The sequence below is a fragment of the Aotus nancymaae genome, unplaced genomic scaffold (assembly GCF_030222135.1).
Source record: "Aotus nancymaae isolate 86718 unplaced genomic scaffold, 86718_ANA_hifiasm-v0.15.2.pri h1tg000076l, whole genome shotgun sequence".
Classification (NCBI taxonomy): Eukaryota; Metazoa; Chordata; class Mammalia; order Primates; family Aotidae; genus Aotus; species Aotus nancymaae.
Genome location: NW_026988491.1, coordinates 25,277,502 through 25,296,961, shown reverse-complemented (window position 1 = coordinate 25,296,961; position 19,460 = coordinate 25,277,502). Strand labels below are relative to the sequence as shown.

The 19,460-nt window shown below is 44.3% G+C and overlaps 2 protein-coding genes, 1 non-coding gene and 1 pseudogene across 4 annotated transcripts; 3 read left to right on the top strand and 1 right to left on the bottom strand.

The window, feature by feature from the left end:
- The first annotated feature begins 324 nt into the window (after positions 1 to 324).
- On the top strand, positions 325 to 1,361 carry LOC105706696 (histone H1.8-like). The gene is given in 3 exon segments (XM_064367854.1): positions 325 to 456; positions 458 to 645; positions 647 to 1,361. Coding segments are annotated over 3 exon segments (1,035 nt in total).
- Positions 1,362 to 3,602: 2,241 nt separating this feature from the next.
- LOC105706691 (neuroblastoma breakpoint family member 15-like) lies at positions 3,603 to 19,165 on the bottom strand. Of its 2 annotated transcripts, XM_064368309.1 has the most exons (7): positions 18,842 to 19,165; positions 16,576 to 16,673; positions 10,398 to 10,449; positions 6,462 to 6,625; positions 5,766 to 5,817; positions 5,059 to 5,231; positions 3,603 to 3,735 (listed from the first exon to the last, which is right to left on the bottom strand). In XM_064368309.1, the coding sequence occupies exons 1-7, from the start codon at positions 18,865 to 18,867 to the stop codon at positions 3,692 to 3,694; spliced, it is 609 nt and encodes a 202-aa protein (XP_064224379.1). In that variant the 5' UTR covers positions 18,868 to 19,165; the 3' UTR covers positions 3,603 to 3,691. The 2 variants fall into 2 exon arrangements, with proteins under 2 accessions (XP_064224379.1, XP_064224378.1); XM_064368308.1 differs by having other exon boundaries at positions 3,644 to 5,231.
- Positions 8,685 to 9,139, top strand: LOC135271287 (large ribosomal subunit protein eL28-like; annotated as a pseudogene).
- LOC135271347 (U4 spliceosomal RNA) lies at positions 10,879 to 11,019 on the top strand. Its single transcript, XR_010339450.1, has one exon. It is a non-coding gene; the product is annotated as a U4 spliceosomal RNA (small nuclear RNA).
- Positions 19,166 to 19,460: the final 295 nt, after the last annotated feature.

Genomic DNA, 19,460 nt, shown 5'->3' with positions numbered 1-19,460 from the left:
TTATGTGGGACCCATTCCTCACCAAAATGAGGAGAAACAGTGACTGTTCCTGCCTCAGCCCTTCTCAATCTGACACTATTCCTGGGCTGCATGATATTTCCCTGGGAGCCAAGCGACAGACACTTGATGCAGCATTTCACCATTCACGCTACTAATCTACCTGCTACTACTGTAAACCATGGTTCCAGCAGCCTGTTTCACACCCACACACTATCAGGGTAGCACAGAGAAACCATGGTTTAAGTGGCAAATAAAAACATTTGTATGAAAAAAAAAAAAAAAGGTACCCGGGTGAGGGGTCTGCTAGTTGCATCCGTCAGTCTCATGGCTCCTGGGAGCGTCACCAGCAGCAGCTCACCCTCCTCGACTTCCACAGCAGGATCATCCAGGTCTCCTGAATCTGAAAAGCCAGGCCCAAGCCACAGCAGCTTCCCAGTGGGACGCTGCCACCCCCCTCCCCGTGCTGCGCATGGTGCTGGAGGCGCTGCAGGCAGGGGAGCAGCGCCGGGGCACGTCGGTGGCAGCCATCAAGCTCTACATCCTGCAAAAGTACCCAACAGTGGATGTCCTTCACTTCAAGTACCTGCTGAAGCAGGCACTGGCCACTGGAATGCGCCATGGCCTCCTCACCAGGCCCCTCAACTCCCAGGGGGGCCACTGGCAGCTTCAAATTAGTTACCAAGCACAAGAGGAAAATCAAGCCCAGGAAGATGGCCCCCCCGAAGGCCCCCAGGAGAGCGGGTGAGGCCAAGGGGAAGGTCCCCAAGAAACCAGATGAGGCCAAGGAGGAGCCTCCCAAGGCAGGCAAGGCAAAAAAGGCAGCCAAGAGGCCAGCAGAGGTGCAGAAGTTTCCTCTCAAGCCAGGTGCAGCCACAGAAAAAGCTCGCAAGCAAGGCAGCAAGGTCAAGGACACCAAGGCACAGCCAGGCGAGGCTCAGAAGGTGCCCCCCAAGCCGGACAAGGCCATGCGGGCCCCTTCTAGTGCCAGTGGGTTCAGCAGGAAGGCAGAGGCCAAAGGCAGCAGGAGGAGCCAAGGAGATGCTGAGGCCTGCAGGAAAACCAAAGCCGAGAGTAAGAGCTCAAGACCCATGGTCAGCAAGGTCAAGAATGGTGCTGCTTCCCCAGCCAAAAAGAAGTTGGTAGCCAGGGCCAAGGCCCAGGCCCCTAGAGGGGCAGCTGCCCCCGGGGCTGGGCAGGAGACAAATGCCAAGGGTGCTTCTGCTAAGGCCAGTGGGTCCAAGGTGGTGCCTGCACGCTTGTCCAGGAAGACAGAGGCCCCTAAGGGCTCGAGAAAGGATGGGCTGCCCATCAACATCAAGTCCTCATCATTCAAAGTGTCCAGCCAGAGGGCTGAAGCTTAGGGCCGGAGGCAGGGGTGGAGAGACACCTAGCCTCTGTCCTAGTTTTTATTCTTTAACAAACCACTGCTCTATTTATTTCATTGTAAGCTATTTATCAATAAAGACTGTTTCTTTTTCCCCCGCAAAAAAAAAAAAAAAAAATAAAATAATAAATAAATAAATAAATAAACCTGTTTTTTTTAATGGAACCAACCGAACAACAATACCGAGGCGGCCTCCGCGGCTCCCGGGCGGCGCTTCATGCATGGCGGGGCGGGCTGGTCTCCAGGGCGTCGGTCTGCGGAGCTCAGGCAGCGGCGGGGCCAGTAGTCTCCACGTAAAGTGCGTCGGGGCCGCCTCCCGCCTCCCTCGCCCGCCCGGGGCCACCAAGTCAACCAGCTGCGGGCCCTCCCGGGCGGCGGACACGGCTACGCCGGTCCCTGCGGTCCTCCCGTCCGGCCCTGCAGGAGCTCCTGAGGTCCTGGGGCGCAGTCAGCATAGAGGCACGGCGGCCGCCTCTCCGGGAGGGAGGGACCGGCAGGAAGACGGAGGAGGGCCTGGCGCGGGCACCTGGACACGGACTGCAGGCGGCACCCTCACTGCTGCTTGCAGGCCGACAGCCGGCGAATCTTGCTGCTGGCCGAGCAGGCCTTGCGGGTGGGGTTGGGGGCCCTGCCCTCCGCCTTGGATTTGGTGCTCAGCTGCGCCGTCTCCGTGCCGTTCATGCACACGGCTTTGGGTAGGCCCCGGCTCTGTCCGTTCTGACCGGCCTCCTCTTCTGGGACCTGTCCGGGCACCGTGAAGTCCTGAGTGTAGATGATGTCGTCCTCGATATCAAAGAGGTCCTCGTCCTCGTCGGCACCGTGCAGGTCTTCCAGCTACGACACCACGGTCATGCTGCGCCACCGGTCCTTGGTGTCCGGGCTCGGCGGACACCAAGGTGTTGTTTTTTTTGAAAGTCTAGTTTTTTATTAAGTAGTTTTACACAACCAGCTATTCATGAACTGTAGTTATTTGTATATTTACTGCTACTCAATTACAAAATCTTCAGATGGCACTGAAAAAAACATATCCAAATAACTCAAGAAAAAAGTACCATGGCTCCTTAAACAAAAAGTCAAATGAAGTACGTCACTTAATAGTAAATTTAAAACACACATTTGCCATATTTTAAGTAGGTTTTTCCCCTACTTGTAGCACAGCAAGTGCCCAGAAACTAAAGTAATAATTTACGTTAACCATTTCAAACTTAACATTTTGCATTTATCGCTTTAAAACACATGCTGTCTAAACATTTTAATACACAATACTTTAAAGCAGAAGACTTGGCAGTCAGTACCAATGAGTCTCAACAAATAACCAAAATATCAGGGTTGTCTTGGGTTAATGTAAATATACAGCTGTTGGCTTTTTTTGGATCATACTTTGATTGGGCAGGGGGTGGGCGAGGCATGGTATCCTAAATGCCCAAGTTTCACTGTACATTATTTATGTTAGGTATTTACTTGTTATAAACTGACCTTTTAAAATTTTTAAATAGTATTTTGAAAAGTCTCTTTAAAGTCTTTAGTCCCTTTTTTTTCCCTAACAAACCAGGAGCAGGAGGAGGACGAGCGGGAGACCGCGGCCCTGTTGGAGGAATCCAGAAAACGAAGACTGCTGGAAGACTCCGACTCAGAGGATGAGGCTGCTCCTGTGCCCCTCCAGCCGGCCCCTGGGCCCAACCCCACCGCCATCCTGGATGAGGCCCCAAAGCCCAAGAGGAAGGTGGAGGTCTGGGAGCAGAGCATTGGCAGCCTGGGCAATGTCGGGGCTGGTCGTGGTGAAGAAGGCAAAGGCTGACCCCGACCGCAGCAACGGGCAGCCCCAGGCGGCCCCAGCCCCAGGACCCCCGCAGAGCAGGAAGGAGGCCGACCCTGTGCTCCTGACGCCCGGCGAGTCCTCCCTGAGCCAGCTGGGCGCGTACTTGGACAGTGACGACAGCAACGGTAGCAACTGAGCCATCCTAGCACCCTGGGACGGGTCAGGCTACAAGACCAGCTTCTGCTGCATCGAGGCTGGCGTTGCTGGTGGCCAGGGCAGGAGGCTTGGGCGTGACCAGAGCCCAGAAGGACAAGCGCCGGCGTGCTCCAAGCACATAGGGCTAACAAGGGCGTCAGCTCCAGGATGTAACTTTTCTCTGCCCTCACCAGCCTCTCAACACCTCGGGGACCCCTGCCCCTCGTGCCCCCACCTGTCCCCACCTGTCACTGTGCTCAGGGCTGCGACATCTCTGGAATCTCAGCTTCCATCACTACTTCAGGGTGGCGGCGTTTGGAGGATGGGGTGAACCTGCCGGCCTTTAGACGGCCTCATGTCTTCTTTCCACAAACTGTCGGAACCAATAAAAGGAAACCTGCCAAGCGAAAAAAAAAAAAAAAGAACTGAGAACTAAGAACTGACTTGCATATAATGGTTAAGTTTAGAGAGATTACATTTCATGAGAAAATATTTTGTGAATTTTAATGGTGTATGTTTATTTAAATCGAATTTTCTATTCTGTTCTGGGAAATAGTTGTTTGTGTCTTTAGTGTATTCTCCTTCCTGTCCACATACGTGGAATCTACTTACTCTCCTCTCTTTTGAAATAGTTTAAAAGACTCAAAGAGAATGGCCTGGGCTTTGCCTATCCTTAGTCTGATTGACATTTCCCTGGCTGCTCACTTAAATAGATATTAGCAGTTAACTAAGTAAACTATGTCTCCTGACAGCCAGAAATGAACAAAGGCTTAAAAATTAGAAAATCTATCTTTTGCTGTGGCCTTATGTGCTGACAGTCTTATCTTAAGCCAAAAAAAATTTAATGGTATAGACTAAAATTAACTTTGGCAAAAATTAAAATGCAGGCAGGGAATTTTTTTTTTCAACAACGGAAACTAGCAAAAGCAAAGATACAGTAAAAATTGAAAATTTCCAGTGTAGAGATATAAATATAATAATTGACACAGCCAGGGATGATTAATGAATAATAAAATGTTGAGGGGATGATCATCTGAATACAGAATATTAATACTTTTAAAAACCATTTTTCCAATTACTTCAGTATAAATAAGGTGTCTCTAAAAGGTGCAGATCTGGTATCATGATCATGGTGATAGACAAATGGGGGAACAGTCCTGGTATCACGATCACAGTGGTAGACACACGGGACTTTCTCTGCCTGCAGATGGGTGACGCATTGACTCTGCAATGTTCCTGGCAAAACACTTAGGGTGAATTTAATCATGAGGACATTTTCAGACAACTTCAGAGTGTAGAGCATTGAGCCAGAGAGCTGACCTGTCCTCTACAAACAAGCCCATGTCACCACCATCCATGACAACAACAAAAAGGTGAGGAGACACTTCGGGTTCAAAAGAACTAAAGAAATGGAGCTACATTATCTTTTTACTCTTTTTCAACCCAAAATGTCTCTTCTCCTTTTAGTTGTGTGATTTGTGGTGACATGGGCTGTCTGAAGGAGACAGATCAGTTGTGCTGCTCACTGGTCTACATTCTGAAGTTGTCTGGAGATTACCTAAGGCTATGAAACTCAGGCTAAGCATTTTCAGCAAGAACATGGCATTGTTCATACTCTGCACCGGCAGAGTCCCATGTGACATGTTGTCTTAGTGTGGGAATATGACCCCTATCCGGGAGACCAGGTGGAGTCTTATCACCATCATAGTAAGAAACCTACTGTCCATGTCCAAAGTCAAGCAAACATGCTCTTCTGCAAATAAAAAAATGGCATATGTGTAAGCCTGGCATGTGTAATAAAACTCAAGATAAGCCGTATATGTTGAATACAATATATCCAGTGAGTACTGGAAGACTTCAGGCTCTTCTGCTTCCACCAGCTCCATGCTAAGCCTACAAAAGGAGGAAAAATCAAAGAATAAGTCAGGGAAAATAAGACACCGTGGACCCCCAACTAGATTCCATGGGTAGCTCAAGGAAGTGGTTAGAAAAGAAAAAAACACAGATCCATTAATGACGTAACAAATTATTGCCTTATGCTGGGATGGACAAGAGTAGCATAAAAAAAGAATGAAAGAGAAAGATAGAGAGAGAGAGAGGGAGAGAGAAAGTAAGCTCAGTGAACTGTACAGGTGACATACTGATGAGGGAGTAAAAGGACACTCTGAGTTAGTACCCTCAGGACACACGGCGTACACTGATCATAAAAACAAGTATGGTCAACCTACAGTAGTTAGTAGATGGTAAGCGGATGAAGAAACAGAAACCTAAATATCTACTGCAATGAAAACCAACAGCAATGTTAGCAGGAATCATTCAGGCTTCGTTGAAAAGATGGTATCGATATTGTCAGCCCACTCTTTTCCCTGGACCTGGCCTCTCCAGGTGTCAACACAAAATTAGCTGTTTACAATTGCTCAAAGTTACCTGGGGCACAGTGGGCCTTGGTCTTCTTCCTCTTCTTGGTCCTTTTTAGTCTCTGCAATAAATTCAGATAGGGACAGACAAAATTAAGCCATTCCCCTACAGCCATAACAGTCCACTGTCTAATCCCTGCACAGGGACCTCAGGCTCCTCAGCATGAGAACAGGATAATGTGAGAGATAGACTTTGGGAGGTCTCAAGGCCAATCATGATAGAGATTCCTTGGTTTTTGTCTTAGAACCAATGGTGAAACGTCCCTATTCTGGTGGACCATTATCCCTTTATCCCAAGTTTGTACAAACAGGAAGAACCTCACAGACACGCTTGGGAACAAAACTTACGAGGAACTTGGTAGCTGGCAAGAGACATTTAATTCAGATTGACAGACAACTCGTGGACATGCGCTGCATAGCTTGGTGTGAGTTTGCAACACCTGCCTTGGGTTTCAATGTCCTGACAGTCGGTCCAGGGTGCCACAGGCATGGTCTGAGACTAGAGAGAGAGAGCAAAGCTCACTGACCCACCCCATGCCCAAGCTTCAGACTGGAATCCAGAGTGATTGAAATCTATACTGATGGATAGGTTCAGCCCACAGTGATGACAACCCTCAGCCCAGCCAGCAGAGCAAGGCCCAGAGATTATGGGGTTTTATCTGGGACACAAACTGGAGCTTTACCAACTTCAGAATGGAGTACTCACTGCCTATGTAAACAGCCAAGTTGACTTGCTGCTCCTCTAATGAGTGCAAATTGCTCCTGTAAGACTCATGGAAAGCGGATGTGCCAGAAGGAATTGAGAGAGTCAAATAACCTTCATCCCAGGACTCCTGGGGGGCTTCTTCCTCCACAGACTCCTGCAGATTCCTAATGAGCCAGGCAGGACAGGGACGACAGAAGATTAAACCAACAGAGATTAGACAACAAAGTCTCCCAACTGAGCTGATGGAAGTCAGAATGGAGTGGTCATAGAAAGCAAAGGCATTTTTCCTTCAAGAGAAAAAAAACTATCCTTCTAAATGCAGGGTGGAGGGTGACTACCCTGGGGACAGAGCATAAACGAGCAGCATGTGCTCAGTGCATTTGCCACAGATGAGCCACTGCAGGCCATCCAGACGCTCCCTGTAAACTATCATCGTGACTTGCAGCACAAGAACCAACACGGGGCTTCAACTGCCTCGCATAAGTGGTGTTGAATTTTACATGCAGCATTCAAGGGAACAGAGCTCTTGAGGCATTTCAGACACCCAGATCTTGGGTATTAAGGGCCTCCTTTTTCCAGTATTTTGATATAATATGTATATTTTTTGAATTTCTTCTCTTGCACAAATCCTAGCAAATATGCTAACAATAAATGGGCAGAAAGCATATATATATATATAAATATATATACATATTAAAAAATATATATATATTTTAATAGTCAACTGGATTTTTATTGAGAAAAGCTTTCAAACTCTATTGAAGACAACAACAGAAAATCTAAACAAATGGAGTATATATGTGTTTCATGGATATATGTGTTTCATGGACTTGAAAGTCTAAAGTTGTCAATTTCCCATAAATTATTGAATTGGATTAAATCAATTCGAATAAATATCACAGTTGATCTCTGGAGGAAACTTTTCTATTAATTCTAAAAACTACATGAAATAAAAAATTTTCACAAATAATTAAGATACTTTTTCAGAAATAAGAGTAACAAGGTTAGTTCTAGCATAGGAACAAACAGAAAAATGGAAAAAGATAGTAATCCCAGAAACAGACTCCGAACCTGGTATACAGTAGGTGTATCATCATGAATCACTCTGGAAACTATGGATTATAAAAAACACAGTGTTGGCAACACTGGCTGATATCTACTATCAACGGATGATGTCCCGTTAAGGCCGTGAGGGCCCCTCCAGGACTGCCAAGCTCCCAAGGCGGGGCAAAGAGGAGTCAGAGCTGGCCTCACCCACCATAGCCGGCAAGAGCCCAGGATGTACTGGCGGATGGGGCCTGCCTGCACCCCGGGGAGGCGCCCATCCCGGACCCCCACCCCTCCGCACTGTGAAAGACTAACTCCTGCAACTGGAATGCGGGGGCGCCCACCGACGAGGAGGCCACCGTGCCAAGCCGGCAGAGGTCATGCCAGGTGCCAAGTGCCATGTGCCCAGCTGCTTCTGGCTGGGTGGGCCAGGGAGCCTGCCAGCAGACCCCACACAGCATGTCCGCCCCAGGGCAAAGCCTCCCTCCTTCGCTCTGCGCCCATCCCAGCTCGCCTCAGCCCTATTATCTCAGAACCAATAAAAATATTTTCAAGAGCAAAAAAAAAAAAAAAAAAAAAAAGCAGCCTGCAATCACAGAACAGGTCAAAGGCATAACCTCCTTCCAGCTGCTCAATCCTGGAACATACACAGTAAAAATAAGAGCCCAGGAAATCTACGATAAATTATGGAGAGCCTGGAGCAGCCCCCAGCGCTTAGAGTGCAATCAGGAGGAGGGCCCGCACACCCAAGCCTGGCGGATGTCACTGCTCATCGCGCTGGGGACGCTGCTGGCCTTGTTCTGTGCTGTCCTGCTCTGCAAAAGGTACCTCGTGATGGAGAGACTGTTTCCCCGCATCCCTCACATGAAAGACCCCATGGGTGACGGCTTCCGAAATCACAGGCTGGTGATCTGGGAGGCGGGCAGAGCCGGCCTGGGGGACTGCCTGGTGACGGAGATACAGGTCGTGGGGAAAACCTGAGACCTGGCTCAGGGCCCCGGACGCACGTTCCTAACGGTGGTGGGCACGGGAGAGGCCCCTGCTGTTCAGTCCCAAGCTGCTGGGAAGACGACAGAACAGAACTGTGTGTGTTTATTTCATAATAAACTGCTTTTTTACCCACTCAAAAAAAAAAAAAAAAAAAAAAAGATCGCCGCCGCGAGAGGAGCCGCCGCCATGTCTGCGCATCTGCAATAGATGGTCGTGCGCAACTGCTCCAGTTTCCTCATCAAGAGGAACAAGCAGACCTACAGCACCGAGCCCAGTAACTTGAAGGCCCGCAACTCCTTCCGCTACAACGGGCTGATTCACCGCAAGACTGTGGGCGTGGAGCCGGCGGCCGACGGCAAAGGTGTCGTGGTGGTCATGAAGCGGAGATCCGGCCAGCGGAAGCCTGCCACCTCTTACGTGCGGACCACCATCAACAAGAATGCTCGCGCCACGCTCAGCAGCATCATCAGACACACGATATGCAAGTACCAGTCCGACCTGCACATGGCAGCTATCCGCAGGGCCAGCGCCATCCTGCGCAGCCAGAAGCCTGTGATGGTGAAGAGGAAGCGGACCCGCCCCACCAAGAGCTCCTGAGCCCCCTGCTCCCAAAGCAATAAAGAATCAGCTGGCCTTAAAAAAAAAAAAAAAAAAAAAAAAAAAGGTTAACCAGCCGTAAGTGGTTACCGCCTTTGTCTGGGGGAACTTAATAAAATGGCGTTTTCTCCACTCTTACGGAGACTGCATATTGGTCAGCTCAGTATTAGCTTATTTGGTGAGCGCTGCCCAGTAGGAGCTGTCCAGATGCTGAAAAGAGAAGGTCAAACAGCTGAAGTTGTGCCAAATCTTTGGAGTGTTGATGGAGAAGTTACAGTCACTGAACAGAAGCCAGGAGAAGTTGCTGAAGAACTTGCAAGCTCCTATGAAAGAAAGCACATCGAGGTGGCGGAGATGCATGGCGAGCTGACTGAATTCAACGAGCGCCTGCACAGGGCCCTGGTGGCCAAGGAAGCCCTCGTGTCCCAGATGAGACAGGAGCTCATCGATCTCCGGGGACCGGTGCCTGGAGATTTGAGTCAAACATCCGAAGACCAGAGTTTGTCAGATTTTGAAATATCAAACCGGGCGCTGATCAACGCCTGGATCCTCTCAGTGTTACTCTGGGGCAAAGCAGCGAATGCATTCCACGTGTATCACGTGTATCAGCTATTTAAAAATGTGAAAACCATTCTTAGTGTGTGGACCATATGAAAAGAGCCAGCAGGCCAGGTGGCCAGCCCTGTTTGAGAGGAGTGCATCTGGAGGGAACAGTGTGTGAGAGGAAGACAGAGCATCTGCCTGGATCTTGCCGGGCCTAGGGCCTGTGTGGGCTTTCTCCACCATGCTCCTCCCTGTGGAAGCTGCTCGGTGTATCCTGCTGGGGACATGGCAATGCTGCACTGAGACATCAGAGTCACCTGTGTGCTACTAGAGGGGACCATGCTGTTCCTCCCTGACTGCTCTGCCATCCCCTGGCCAGGGCAGCAGAGAGAGCCTTCCCGCAGTTACTCTGATAAATCAAACCGCAGTGGATACCAGCAAAAAAAAAAAAAAAAAAAAAAAAAAAACCCAGGAGTCTATGCCTCCTGGGTTTAAACACATGGGGGAGAACAGGCGAAACCAGGAAATCCCTGTTTGCTGAGTTCACCTGGCTCATCTGATTGCAGGTTCCTATTTTGGGAGGACTAAGAAATTAAATCCATACAAGTGTCACAAATCACCCACAACATTGTCAATAAGGACAATTTGTAGCTGGGTGAGTGGAAGAAAGAGTTCTAGTCATCACTTCCTCATTTTCCCTGGATCTACAGTCTCCAGGTGTCACTATTGAACTAACAGCCCACAACTCCACAGCATTACCTCGGGGTCACTGGCCTTTTTTCCTCCTCTTCCTCATCATCACTTTGACTTTCTGTAAATAAATTCAGAGAAGCAGGTCACGTTAAGCAAATCACACTTCACATATGACCAAATCAGTGTTTAGTCATAGCACAAGCACAGAAATGTTCTCAGGGCAAGAATACAAATTCTGACAGGACTATTCCAGGTGCCCTAGATGAAGCCTGGTGAGTAGATGAGCCTGCTTTCCAGACACACAGGCCAAAATCTCCCTGTACATGTAGACCATAATGCCATATTCTCTGCCTGAGTCTATGCAAAGTTAAACCGTATTTTTTCCCAGAAAATCTCCAAAAATTAGTCAAACTATTTTCTGGGAGTGTTACTGCAATACTGACTTATCTTACAAGGTAGCAACGTCATTGAATGGTTAGAGGCATCTATACGTGAAACTGGACTGATATGTAAATTCTAACAACACTTGCTTTGAAAAGAATCTGTGATCTTTGCACAATGGCAGTATCGTAGCCAATGAGGTTTATCCGAGATGCGATTATTGCTAATTGAAAACTTTTCCCAATACCGCACCATGATGACATGCAATACAGTCGGCATTGGCAATTTTTGACAGTCTCTAGGGAGACTGAATAAAAAAAGACAAAACAAAAACAAGCAAAAAAGAATCTGTGGGCCGGGCATGGTGGCTCACGCCTGTAATCCCAACACTCTGAAAGGCTGAGGTGAGCACTTTACAAGGTCAGGAGATCGGGACCATCCTGGCTAACACGGTGAAAGGCTGATCTCTACTAAAAATACAAAGAAATTAGCTGGGCATGGTGGTGTGTGCCTGTAATCCCAGATACTCCACAGCCTGAGGGAGGAGAATCGCTTGAATCAGGGAGTTGGAGATTGCAGTGAGTTGAGATTGCACCACTGCACTCCAGCCTGGTGACAGGGCAAGATTCCCTCTCAAAAAAAAAAAAAAAATATATATATATATATATATATTTTATATATATTGCTTTATAAATATATATAAAACATATATAAAACAATATATTGTTATATATATGTTATATATAGATAAAGCATATATATGTGTATATATATATTTTTTCCTATAAATATGAGCATATTGCCAGACTTTCAAATCAAGGTGATTGAATTACATGAATATATCTTTATACTACTAGTAAATTATCATGAATACTTTAACTTTGTAGTGAGAATTATTATTGAAAAGTGTAAAATATCAAATTACAGGTTTTTTCAATATTGTTTTTGCTATTGTTTCCTTTGTATTTTCATTTAAATTTAATGTGAGATGGTCAATATTTATAAAACTACAGTTCAGAATTTGGAGGAATTGCATTAAATTTCTAGGTCAATTTGAGAAGCAATGAGAAATTATCAACATTATATTTTTGAACATTGAATGTTATTTTTAATTTGTTTTTTTGGCTTTTTTTATTACTTTAATTTTTTTCAGTGTAAAAAACTTGCACTTTTTTTGTTAACTTTATTTCTAAGTATTATCTTCTGATAATATGAGTGGAATTTTTAAATTTTGAGATTACATACAGCTGGCATGTGAAAATGCAATTTAATTTTGTATTTTAATCTTTTATCTATCTACCTCACTGAACTCATTTATTTGTTCTACTGGATTTTAGTTAATTTCTTACAGATTTTTATATAGAAGCTTATGAAATTTGCAATAAACAAGGAGTTTATCTTTTTTTTCCAATTAGAAATATTTTATTTATTTATTTTTTATATAATTTTTCTGGGTAATACTACCAGTTTGAGTTGAATAAAGTAGTCAAAGTGAACATTCTTGTCTCATTTGCAGAGTTATACATAAACATCCAGTCTTTCAATATTAAGTATAACATTAGCTGTAGATTTCTCTAAAAGTGCTCATGAGCAGTTCTGGAAAGTTTCTTAGTTGCTAACGGTTTTATAATGCATGAATGTTGTATTCGTTACAAGTTTCCCCATGTCTATGTAAAGATAGTTTTGCATTCTTTTTTTTTTTTTTTTTTAAGATGGGGTTTCACCATGTTGGTCAGGCTGGTCTTGAACTCCAGACCTCACGTGATCCGCCCACCTTGACCTCCAAAGTGTTTGGATTACAGGTGTGAGCCACCATGCCCAGCCCAGTTTTGCATTCTTTATTCTATTGTGTATTGCATTGATTTATCTTTGAATATTAAGTAAACGTGGCATTTGTGAAATAGTTTCTTTGGTTGTAGTATATAATTATTGTTGTATATTGCTGGATTTAATTTGCTAGTACATTTTTAATATTCATCAGAGATAATTGTTGAGATAATTCTTTGCATATGATGCCTTATTCTGATTTTGGTATAATAATACTGGCCTCCATCTCCTCTCCCTTGGTCTATTTCAAACTGTGATAGTTGCAAGGGATACATGAAAAAGAATTTCCTGGAGGGCACAGTGGCTCAGGCCTGTAATTCCAATACTTTGGGAGGGTAAAGTGGGTGAATCACCTGAGGTCAGGTGTTCGACACCAGTCTGAACAATATGGAGATACCCCTTGTCTACTATAAATACAAAATTATCCGGGCATGGTGACACATGCCTGTAATCCCAGCTACTCTGGAGGCTGAGGTAGGAGAATCATTGAACCTGGAAAGCAGAGGTTGTGCCATTGCACTCCAGCCTGGGCAAAAAGAGAGAAACTTTGTCTCAAAAAATAAAAAATAAAAATAAAAAAATTAATAATAACAATGGCGGTGAGCCGAGATCGCGCCATTGCACTCCAGCCTGGGTATCAAGAGCGAAACTCCGCCTCAAAAAAAATAAAATAAAATAAAATAAAATAATAACAATGGCCTAATAAAGTGATCAAAAATCTGTTATTTTTTTTTCTTTTGTTTTGTTTTTTGTTTGTTTGTTAACAGAATCTTGCTCTGTCACCAAGACTATAATGCACTCGTGTGATCTTGGCTCACTGCAACCTCCACCTCCCAGGTCAAGCAAGTCTCCCTCCTCAGCCTCTTGAGCACCTAGAATTACAGTCATGCACCGCCATGCCCAGCTAATTTTTGTATTTTTAGTAGAGATGAGTTTTCACAATGCTGATCAGGCTGATCTTGAATCCCTGGCCTCAAGTGACCTGCCCATCTCAGCCTACCAAAGTGCTGGGATTACAGGCATGGGTCATCACCTGGCATGATTTGCTTCTTTTTTATGTTTGGGGAAGGCTTGTGAAAAATTGGTATTAATTTTCCATAAAGTGTTTGGCAGAATTTACCATTCAGTATTTTCATTTTCAGCGTTTGTTTTTTCTTTTGTAAAAATATTTTTTAAATTAATGTCGGGGGCTGGGTGCATTGGCTCACGCCTGTAATCTCAGCACTTTAACAGGCTGAGGTGAGTGGATCACCTGAGGTCGGGAGTTTGAGATCAGCCTAGCCAACATGGAGAAAACCCGTCTCTACTAAAAATACAAAATTAGCCGGGCATGGTAGTGCACGCCTTTAATCCCAGCTACTCCGGAGACTGAGGCAGAAGAATTGCTTGGACCCGGGAGGTTGAGGTGTGGTGAGCCGAAATCACACCATTGCTTTCCAGCCTGGGCAACAAAAGCAAAACTCCATCTCAAAGATAATAATAATAATAATAATAAATATTGTGTTATATAGGTCTACTTACATATTCTATTTGTCTTGAGTTTCCTTTGTTATTTTGAGCCTGTCAAGGTATTTATTTTGATTTGTAATATTCTATGTTTCTAGATTTTCTAGGCAGTTGCAATGAAAGATTCAGAAAGATTAACACAGGAAAATAAAGCTTTGGGAAAATCAATAAATTATCCAAAGCTTCACGCGTTTTAGAATTGAGAAAATGACTATAACTGCTGTACTTATCACTTGCATTTATTGCCTGAGTCAGAAAAGCTATCTCTCTAAAAGAAAACCATTAAGCATGTCACTTGAGATTAAATTTTATCTACATGGCACATTAGCCTATCTCATCTTTTACATATAGATAGAATAGAAAATAAAAATTTAGTAAGAACAAACAAAAAATAATTTGCTAAATGAAACATGATATGAACAAGTAGAAATTTAATGAATCAGAGAAGTTAGTACTTAGTACCCTCTACAAAGTATTAGGGATTATTCTAAGTAATTCACACACATAAACAATACCTAAGGGTTCAACATGTATAAAACAGAAATACATAAAAAAGATAGATTAACGCATTTACAATAATATTAGGTAACATTAAGATACAGTAACTAAATGAACATACAAATGTTACATAACATTATTAGAAAGTTTGGCTAACTAGGCACAGAGACAGATGGATAGCATTCTTCATTAGGAAACAGAAGATATAGATTATATTCCAATACCAGAGGGGAAATAATAAATGCTAAGATTTTAATTTTAACAATGTCATTGACTTTATAAGTAGAAATCCAAAAGGTTGTATTTTCTAGGCAACTGAAATGACACTAGAAATATCTAGCCACATACGAATTATATTTGTCTCTTTTAATTAATTTATAAAATAGAAAATGCAAGCAAATTATTATTATTATTATTTGAGACCAAGTCTCACTCTGTGGCCAGGCTGCAGTGGTGCAATCTCAGCTCACTGCAACCTCTGCCTCCTGGGTTCAAGCGATTATCCTCCCTCAGCCTCCAGTAGCTGGGACTACAGGCAGCCACCACAGGGACTATAGGTGCCCACCATTGCACCCAGCTAATTTTGTGTTTTTATTAGAGATGTAGTTTCACCATGTTGGCCAGGCTGGTCTCAATCTCTTGATCTCGTGATCTGCCCACCTCGGACTCCCAAAGTGCTGGGATTAAAGGTGTGAGCCACTGTGCCCAGCCACAAATTATTTTTATAAAGTCAGGCTCTGAAGTCAACATGGCAGATTAAAAAAAAAAAATTCAATAATATGCTACAAAGGTATCATGGCTACTGGAGAGAAAAGACCTGAATTCAGGTGAATATTTCTATCCATGATAACTTAACTTTTTTTAAAAAAACAAACAACAACAACAACAAAACAGTAATTTTTGCTGTATTCAGTTCAACTTAGTTCACTGCAGTAAGTTATATTTTCAGAAATACATGTAAAACATAAGATAAACGTTTTATTTTTATTTATTTATTTTTTTGAGACAGAGTCTCATTCCATCACCAGGCGCCAGGCTGGAGTGTAATGGCACAACCTCAGCTCACTGCAATCTCCACCTCCTGGGTTCAAGCAATTCTCCTGCCTCAGCCTCCCAAGTAGCTGGGACTACAGGTGCACACCACCACGCCCAGCTAATTTTTGTATTTATTAGTAGATACAGGGTTTTCACCATGTTGGCCAGGATGGTCTCGATCTCTTGACCTCATGATCTGCCCGCCTCGGCCTTCCAAAATTCTGGGATTACAGGTGTGAGCCACCATGCCCGGCCAAGATAAACTTTTAAGTATCAAATAAATTAACCTTTACAGTTACTATTACCACATGGCATATTTGAGAGAGATGCATATTCTGGGTGAAGAAGCTTGGGATATCTCATAAAGTGCTGTGGATATTTGCAACTTTAGAAAAAATGCTACATATTCTTAAATATTTTAATGTAGACAATTAAAAATTCTCAAGAAGTTATAAAAATGCTTAAAGTGCAAAACAGAGTTAAAGGAAAATACATGAACCTCACGGAACAGAAGTAAATCAAGAGAACAATCCAGAGGAGTAGTAGACCTAAGAAGCATGTGCCTAATTCGAATAGTGACTGTTCACAAGGATATCAAATCTATGTGGTTGTTTATCTTGCTCCCAGGGAAAATAAAATAAACACAAAAATAACAGAACCATAAAAATCCAAAATGTAATATTTTCCAAAAGTGAGAACCAAATTAGAAACTGGACAAAAAGAAATGAGGAAGTATGCGGGAAAAAAAAATTCAATAGCTTTTCTTATTGAAATTATGTTTAAAATGTTTACATAAATACATTACAAAATTAATATTATTTTTGTGAAAAGAACAAGAAGCTATAAAATTTAAGGCCAGGTGTAGTGGTTCATGCCCATAATTCCAGCACTTTGGAAGGCTGAGGAAGGTGAATCGCTTTAGCTCAGGAGTTTGAGAATACCCTGGGCCACATCTCTACAAAAATTGTGAAAATTAGCCAGGCATGGTGGTATGTACCTGTAGTTCCAGCAACTTGAGAGGGTGAGGTGGGAGGATTCCTTGAGCCTGGGAGGTGGGGGTTGCAGTGAGCCAATATCATGTCACTGCACTCCAGCCTGGGTAACAACAGTGAGACTGTCTCAAGTTAAAAGCATATTTGAACAACAGCAAAAAAGAATATCAAGTTAATACGCAGTGTGTGAGTTAACCTATAAATTGAAATAAGAAAACTAATGAACTGGAATATTGAGTGTAATAAATACAGCCAACTACTATAAAAAGGGACAAAATTTTGTAAAATATAAATATAGTTTTAACTAGGTGAAAACTATAAGGAGGAGTAAATAATGCCTATTTCTTTCACTACAATAAAAAATATAAGTAACAATATTAATGGTAATTTACAAATATCTAAGTTCAAACTAAACATAAGCCCTTGAATTCAAAATCGCAGTGTATCAAAAAAAGATAAAACAATACTTAATAGAAATAACATTCAAACTTCCTAACAGCAAGAGAAAGAAGAAATCTAAAAGTGAGCAAGAGAGATAACTTAGAAAAGTAAAATCAAAACACCCACAGTCTACAGAGTCAGAAATCAAAATAAACGTGAAAAGTGATGAGAGAATTTGCTACTGTGAATTGCAATTGCAATGAACATGTCAGTGCATGTTCCTTTTTGGTAGAATAATTTAATTTTCTTTGAATGTATACCCAGTAATGAGATTGCTGGGTCAGATAGTAGTTCTGTTTTAAGTTTTTTGGAACATCTTCAAACTGCTTTCAATAGTGGCTGAACTAATTTACATTCTCATCAGCAGTATGTAAGCATTCCTTTTTCTCCACAACCTCACCAACATCTGTTAGATTTTGGCATTTTAATAATAGACCTTCTGACTGTTGTAGGATAGTATCTCATTGCTTCTACTGTCTTTAATTGTAATAATTTATGGTATCTCTAACCTACTCCAATCTATCACCAGCCATCATTACTATGACCTTGTTGCCTAATCCAGTCAGTATTCTTAGGTCTTGATTTGCTTGTCCTCTTGAAAACTTTCCACTCCCCTTATAACTTCTTTGTCCAATGTACAAAGGAAAAAACTATTCACCAGAATCTTATGCCCAAAACAGTATCTTTTAGAAATTAACGAAAAATAAAGACATTTCAGATAAGTAAAAACTGATGCAATTTGTTGCCAGCAGACATACATTATACAGAAAACACTAAAAGCAGTTCTTAGACTGTATGTGGTGGTTCACACCTGTAATCTTAGTGCTTAGAGACCCTGCGTAGTGCCCTGAAAGTCTCCACCTGGAATTCCCACAACACATCCCCCACAAGGCCCTGTGATGACCTCCCACACCTCTGCACAGTTCCCCACTCCCAGATCCGCGTCCGCTTTGCCAGAGCCCTTTAGACTCCTTTTCCCAAAGCCCCAAGATCCCATGCAAGCGGTGAGGCATCAGGATTTAAGGGGAAGGAGAAAACCGCCCAGGGGATGAGCACAAGTGCCTCCTGTGAAGGTATTTGGAGGTGGAGATGGGGCACAGTTGGTGAGCCGAGAAGGCGCTGGGATGACCGTATCGCCACCCTTAGTCATTTGAGAGTTTGGGCAGGATGGGCTGCACTCCCAGCCAGGGCTGTTCATTGCTCAAAGGCCTTGTGAAGGCCTCAAAGAAGGCTAAGTGCTTTCAACCTGGGGGAAAAAAAAATGAGAAGACTTCCTGAACGAAGCTGCAATCCCAGGTGAATTGAAGCTGCAGAGAGGAGATTGAAAAGTGCTCCAGGCAGGGGACACGGCTTGGACAAAAGTGTGGATGGGACAATGTCCTGGGCAAAAGAAAAGGTGCCCCAGAGTTCCTTTCCCGTCCCCTCTGTATGTGATGCTTTCTGGCTGCCCATGGGAGCCTTCCAAAGTGGCGTACTGCTTCCCACTGAAGACAGGACTCCCGGGGTCCCAAGAGGGGAGCAACAGCCTGTAAGTCACACAGTAGTAGAGCTGGAAGGCTCAAGGCTCCCTCCTGATAGGCTGGGCAGGAGCAGCAATGCTCTAGGTCAGTGTCAGGGGCTGGGGCTCCAGCAGCAGTGTCGGAAGCAGTGTGCGTCCGCCAGGCAGGCCAGTGTTCCCCCGTCCACCTGGGCCCCGAAACCCTGTAGTGACGTCTAGGCCCCCGGGAGGCGGGAGAGGTACCTTCCAAAAGTGAGCCCTATCCCCTCCTGTTTCTTTAGCCAGCACCCAGATCCCCGGCTCACAGCTCTCCCTCCTCCAACCCAGACTACCTTGGGTCACTGATCAGCAGTAGCATCAGCCTTCCTGCAGGCGCGGGCACACGGTCGAGTGGTTGTCCAGCCTCCGCATGGTAGTAGAAGGCGCGCTCCCGGGAGCTACTGCTCAGGCCACCGGCTGGGCGCTTAGGTAGCAGAGCTTTTCCTGCGGCTGTATGGTCAGCGGCGCCAGCTGTGACTCATCCGCCAGACTCACTTTGATATGGAAGTGCTTCCAGCGTGCCAGCACACGACGCAGCCCCTCCACGGCGCCCAACCGGCTTAGTCTCTGTCTCCGGCCCCGCAGCCCTGTGTGCGGTCCTGATCTGCCCCGCCGCCCGCCCCCACCTCCCATTGCCACCTTTTCTAAAGCTCAGGCTTCCCGCTAGAAGACCGGAGGCCAGGAAGGTTATAAAATCTGAAACTTTCAAATAATTGCCATTGTATTTTTTTAATTTGAGAGTAACATATATGTACTCTGTAAGTGTATACATATTTACACACACAAATATAATTCAGAAAGTGATATAATCATACGTGCAAGGTTAAATGCAAATGTTCCTCAGGCAGGGCCAGGTCCCAGCACCAGTAGGAATCTCTGAAAACGCTGCAGCCAAAAACCCGCCTCTCTCCC

Excerpts from the sequence above, each read along its gene's own strand:
- LOC105706691 (XM_064368308.1), bottom strand. The coding sequence starts at position 18,867 with ATGCTACTGCTGATCAGTGACCCAAG. Across the intron at positions 16,674-18,841 it reads CTGCTGATCAGTGACCCAAG|GCTGGAGTGCAGTGACATGA; the intron begins GTAGTCTGGGTT and ends GTTGTTACCCAG. Across the intron at positions 5,232-5,765 it reads CAAGGCCCACTGTGCCCCAG|GCTTAGCATGGAGCTGGTGG; the intron begins GTAACTTTGAGC and ends CTCCTTTTGTAG.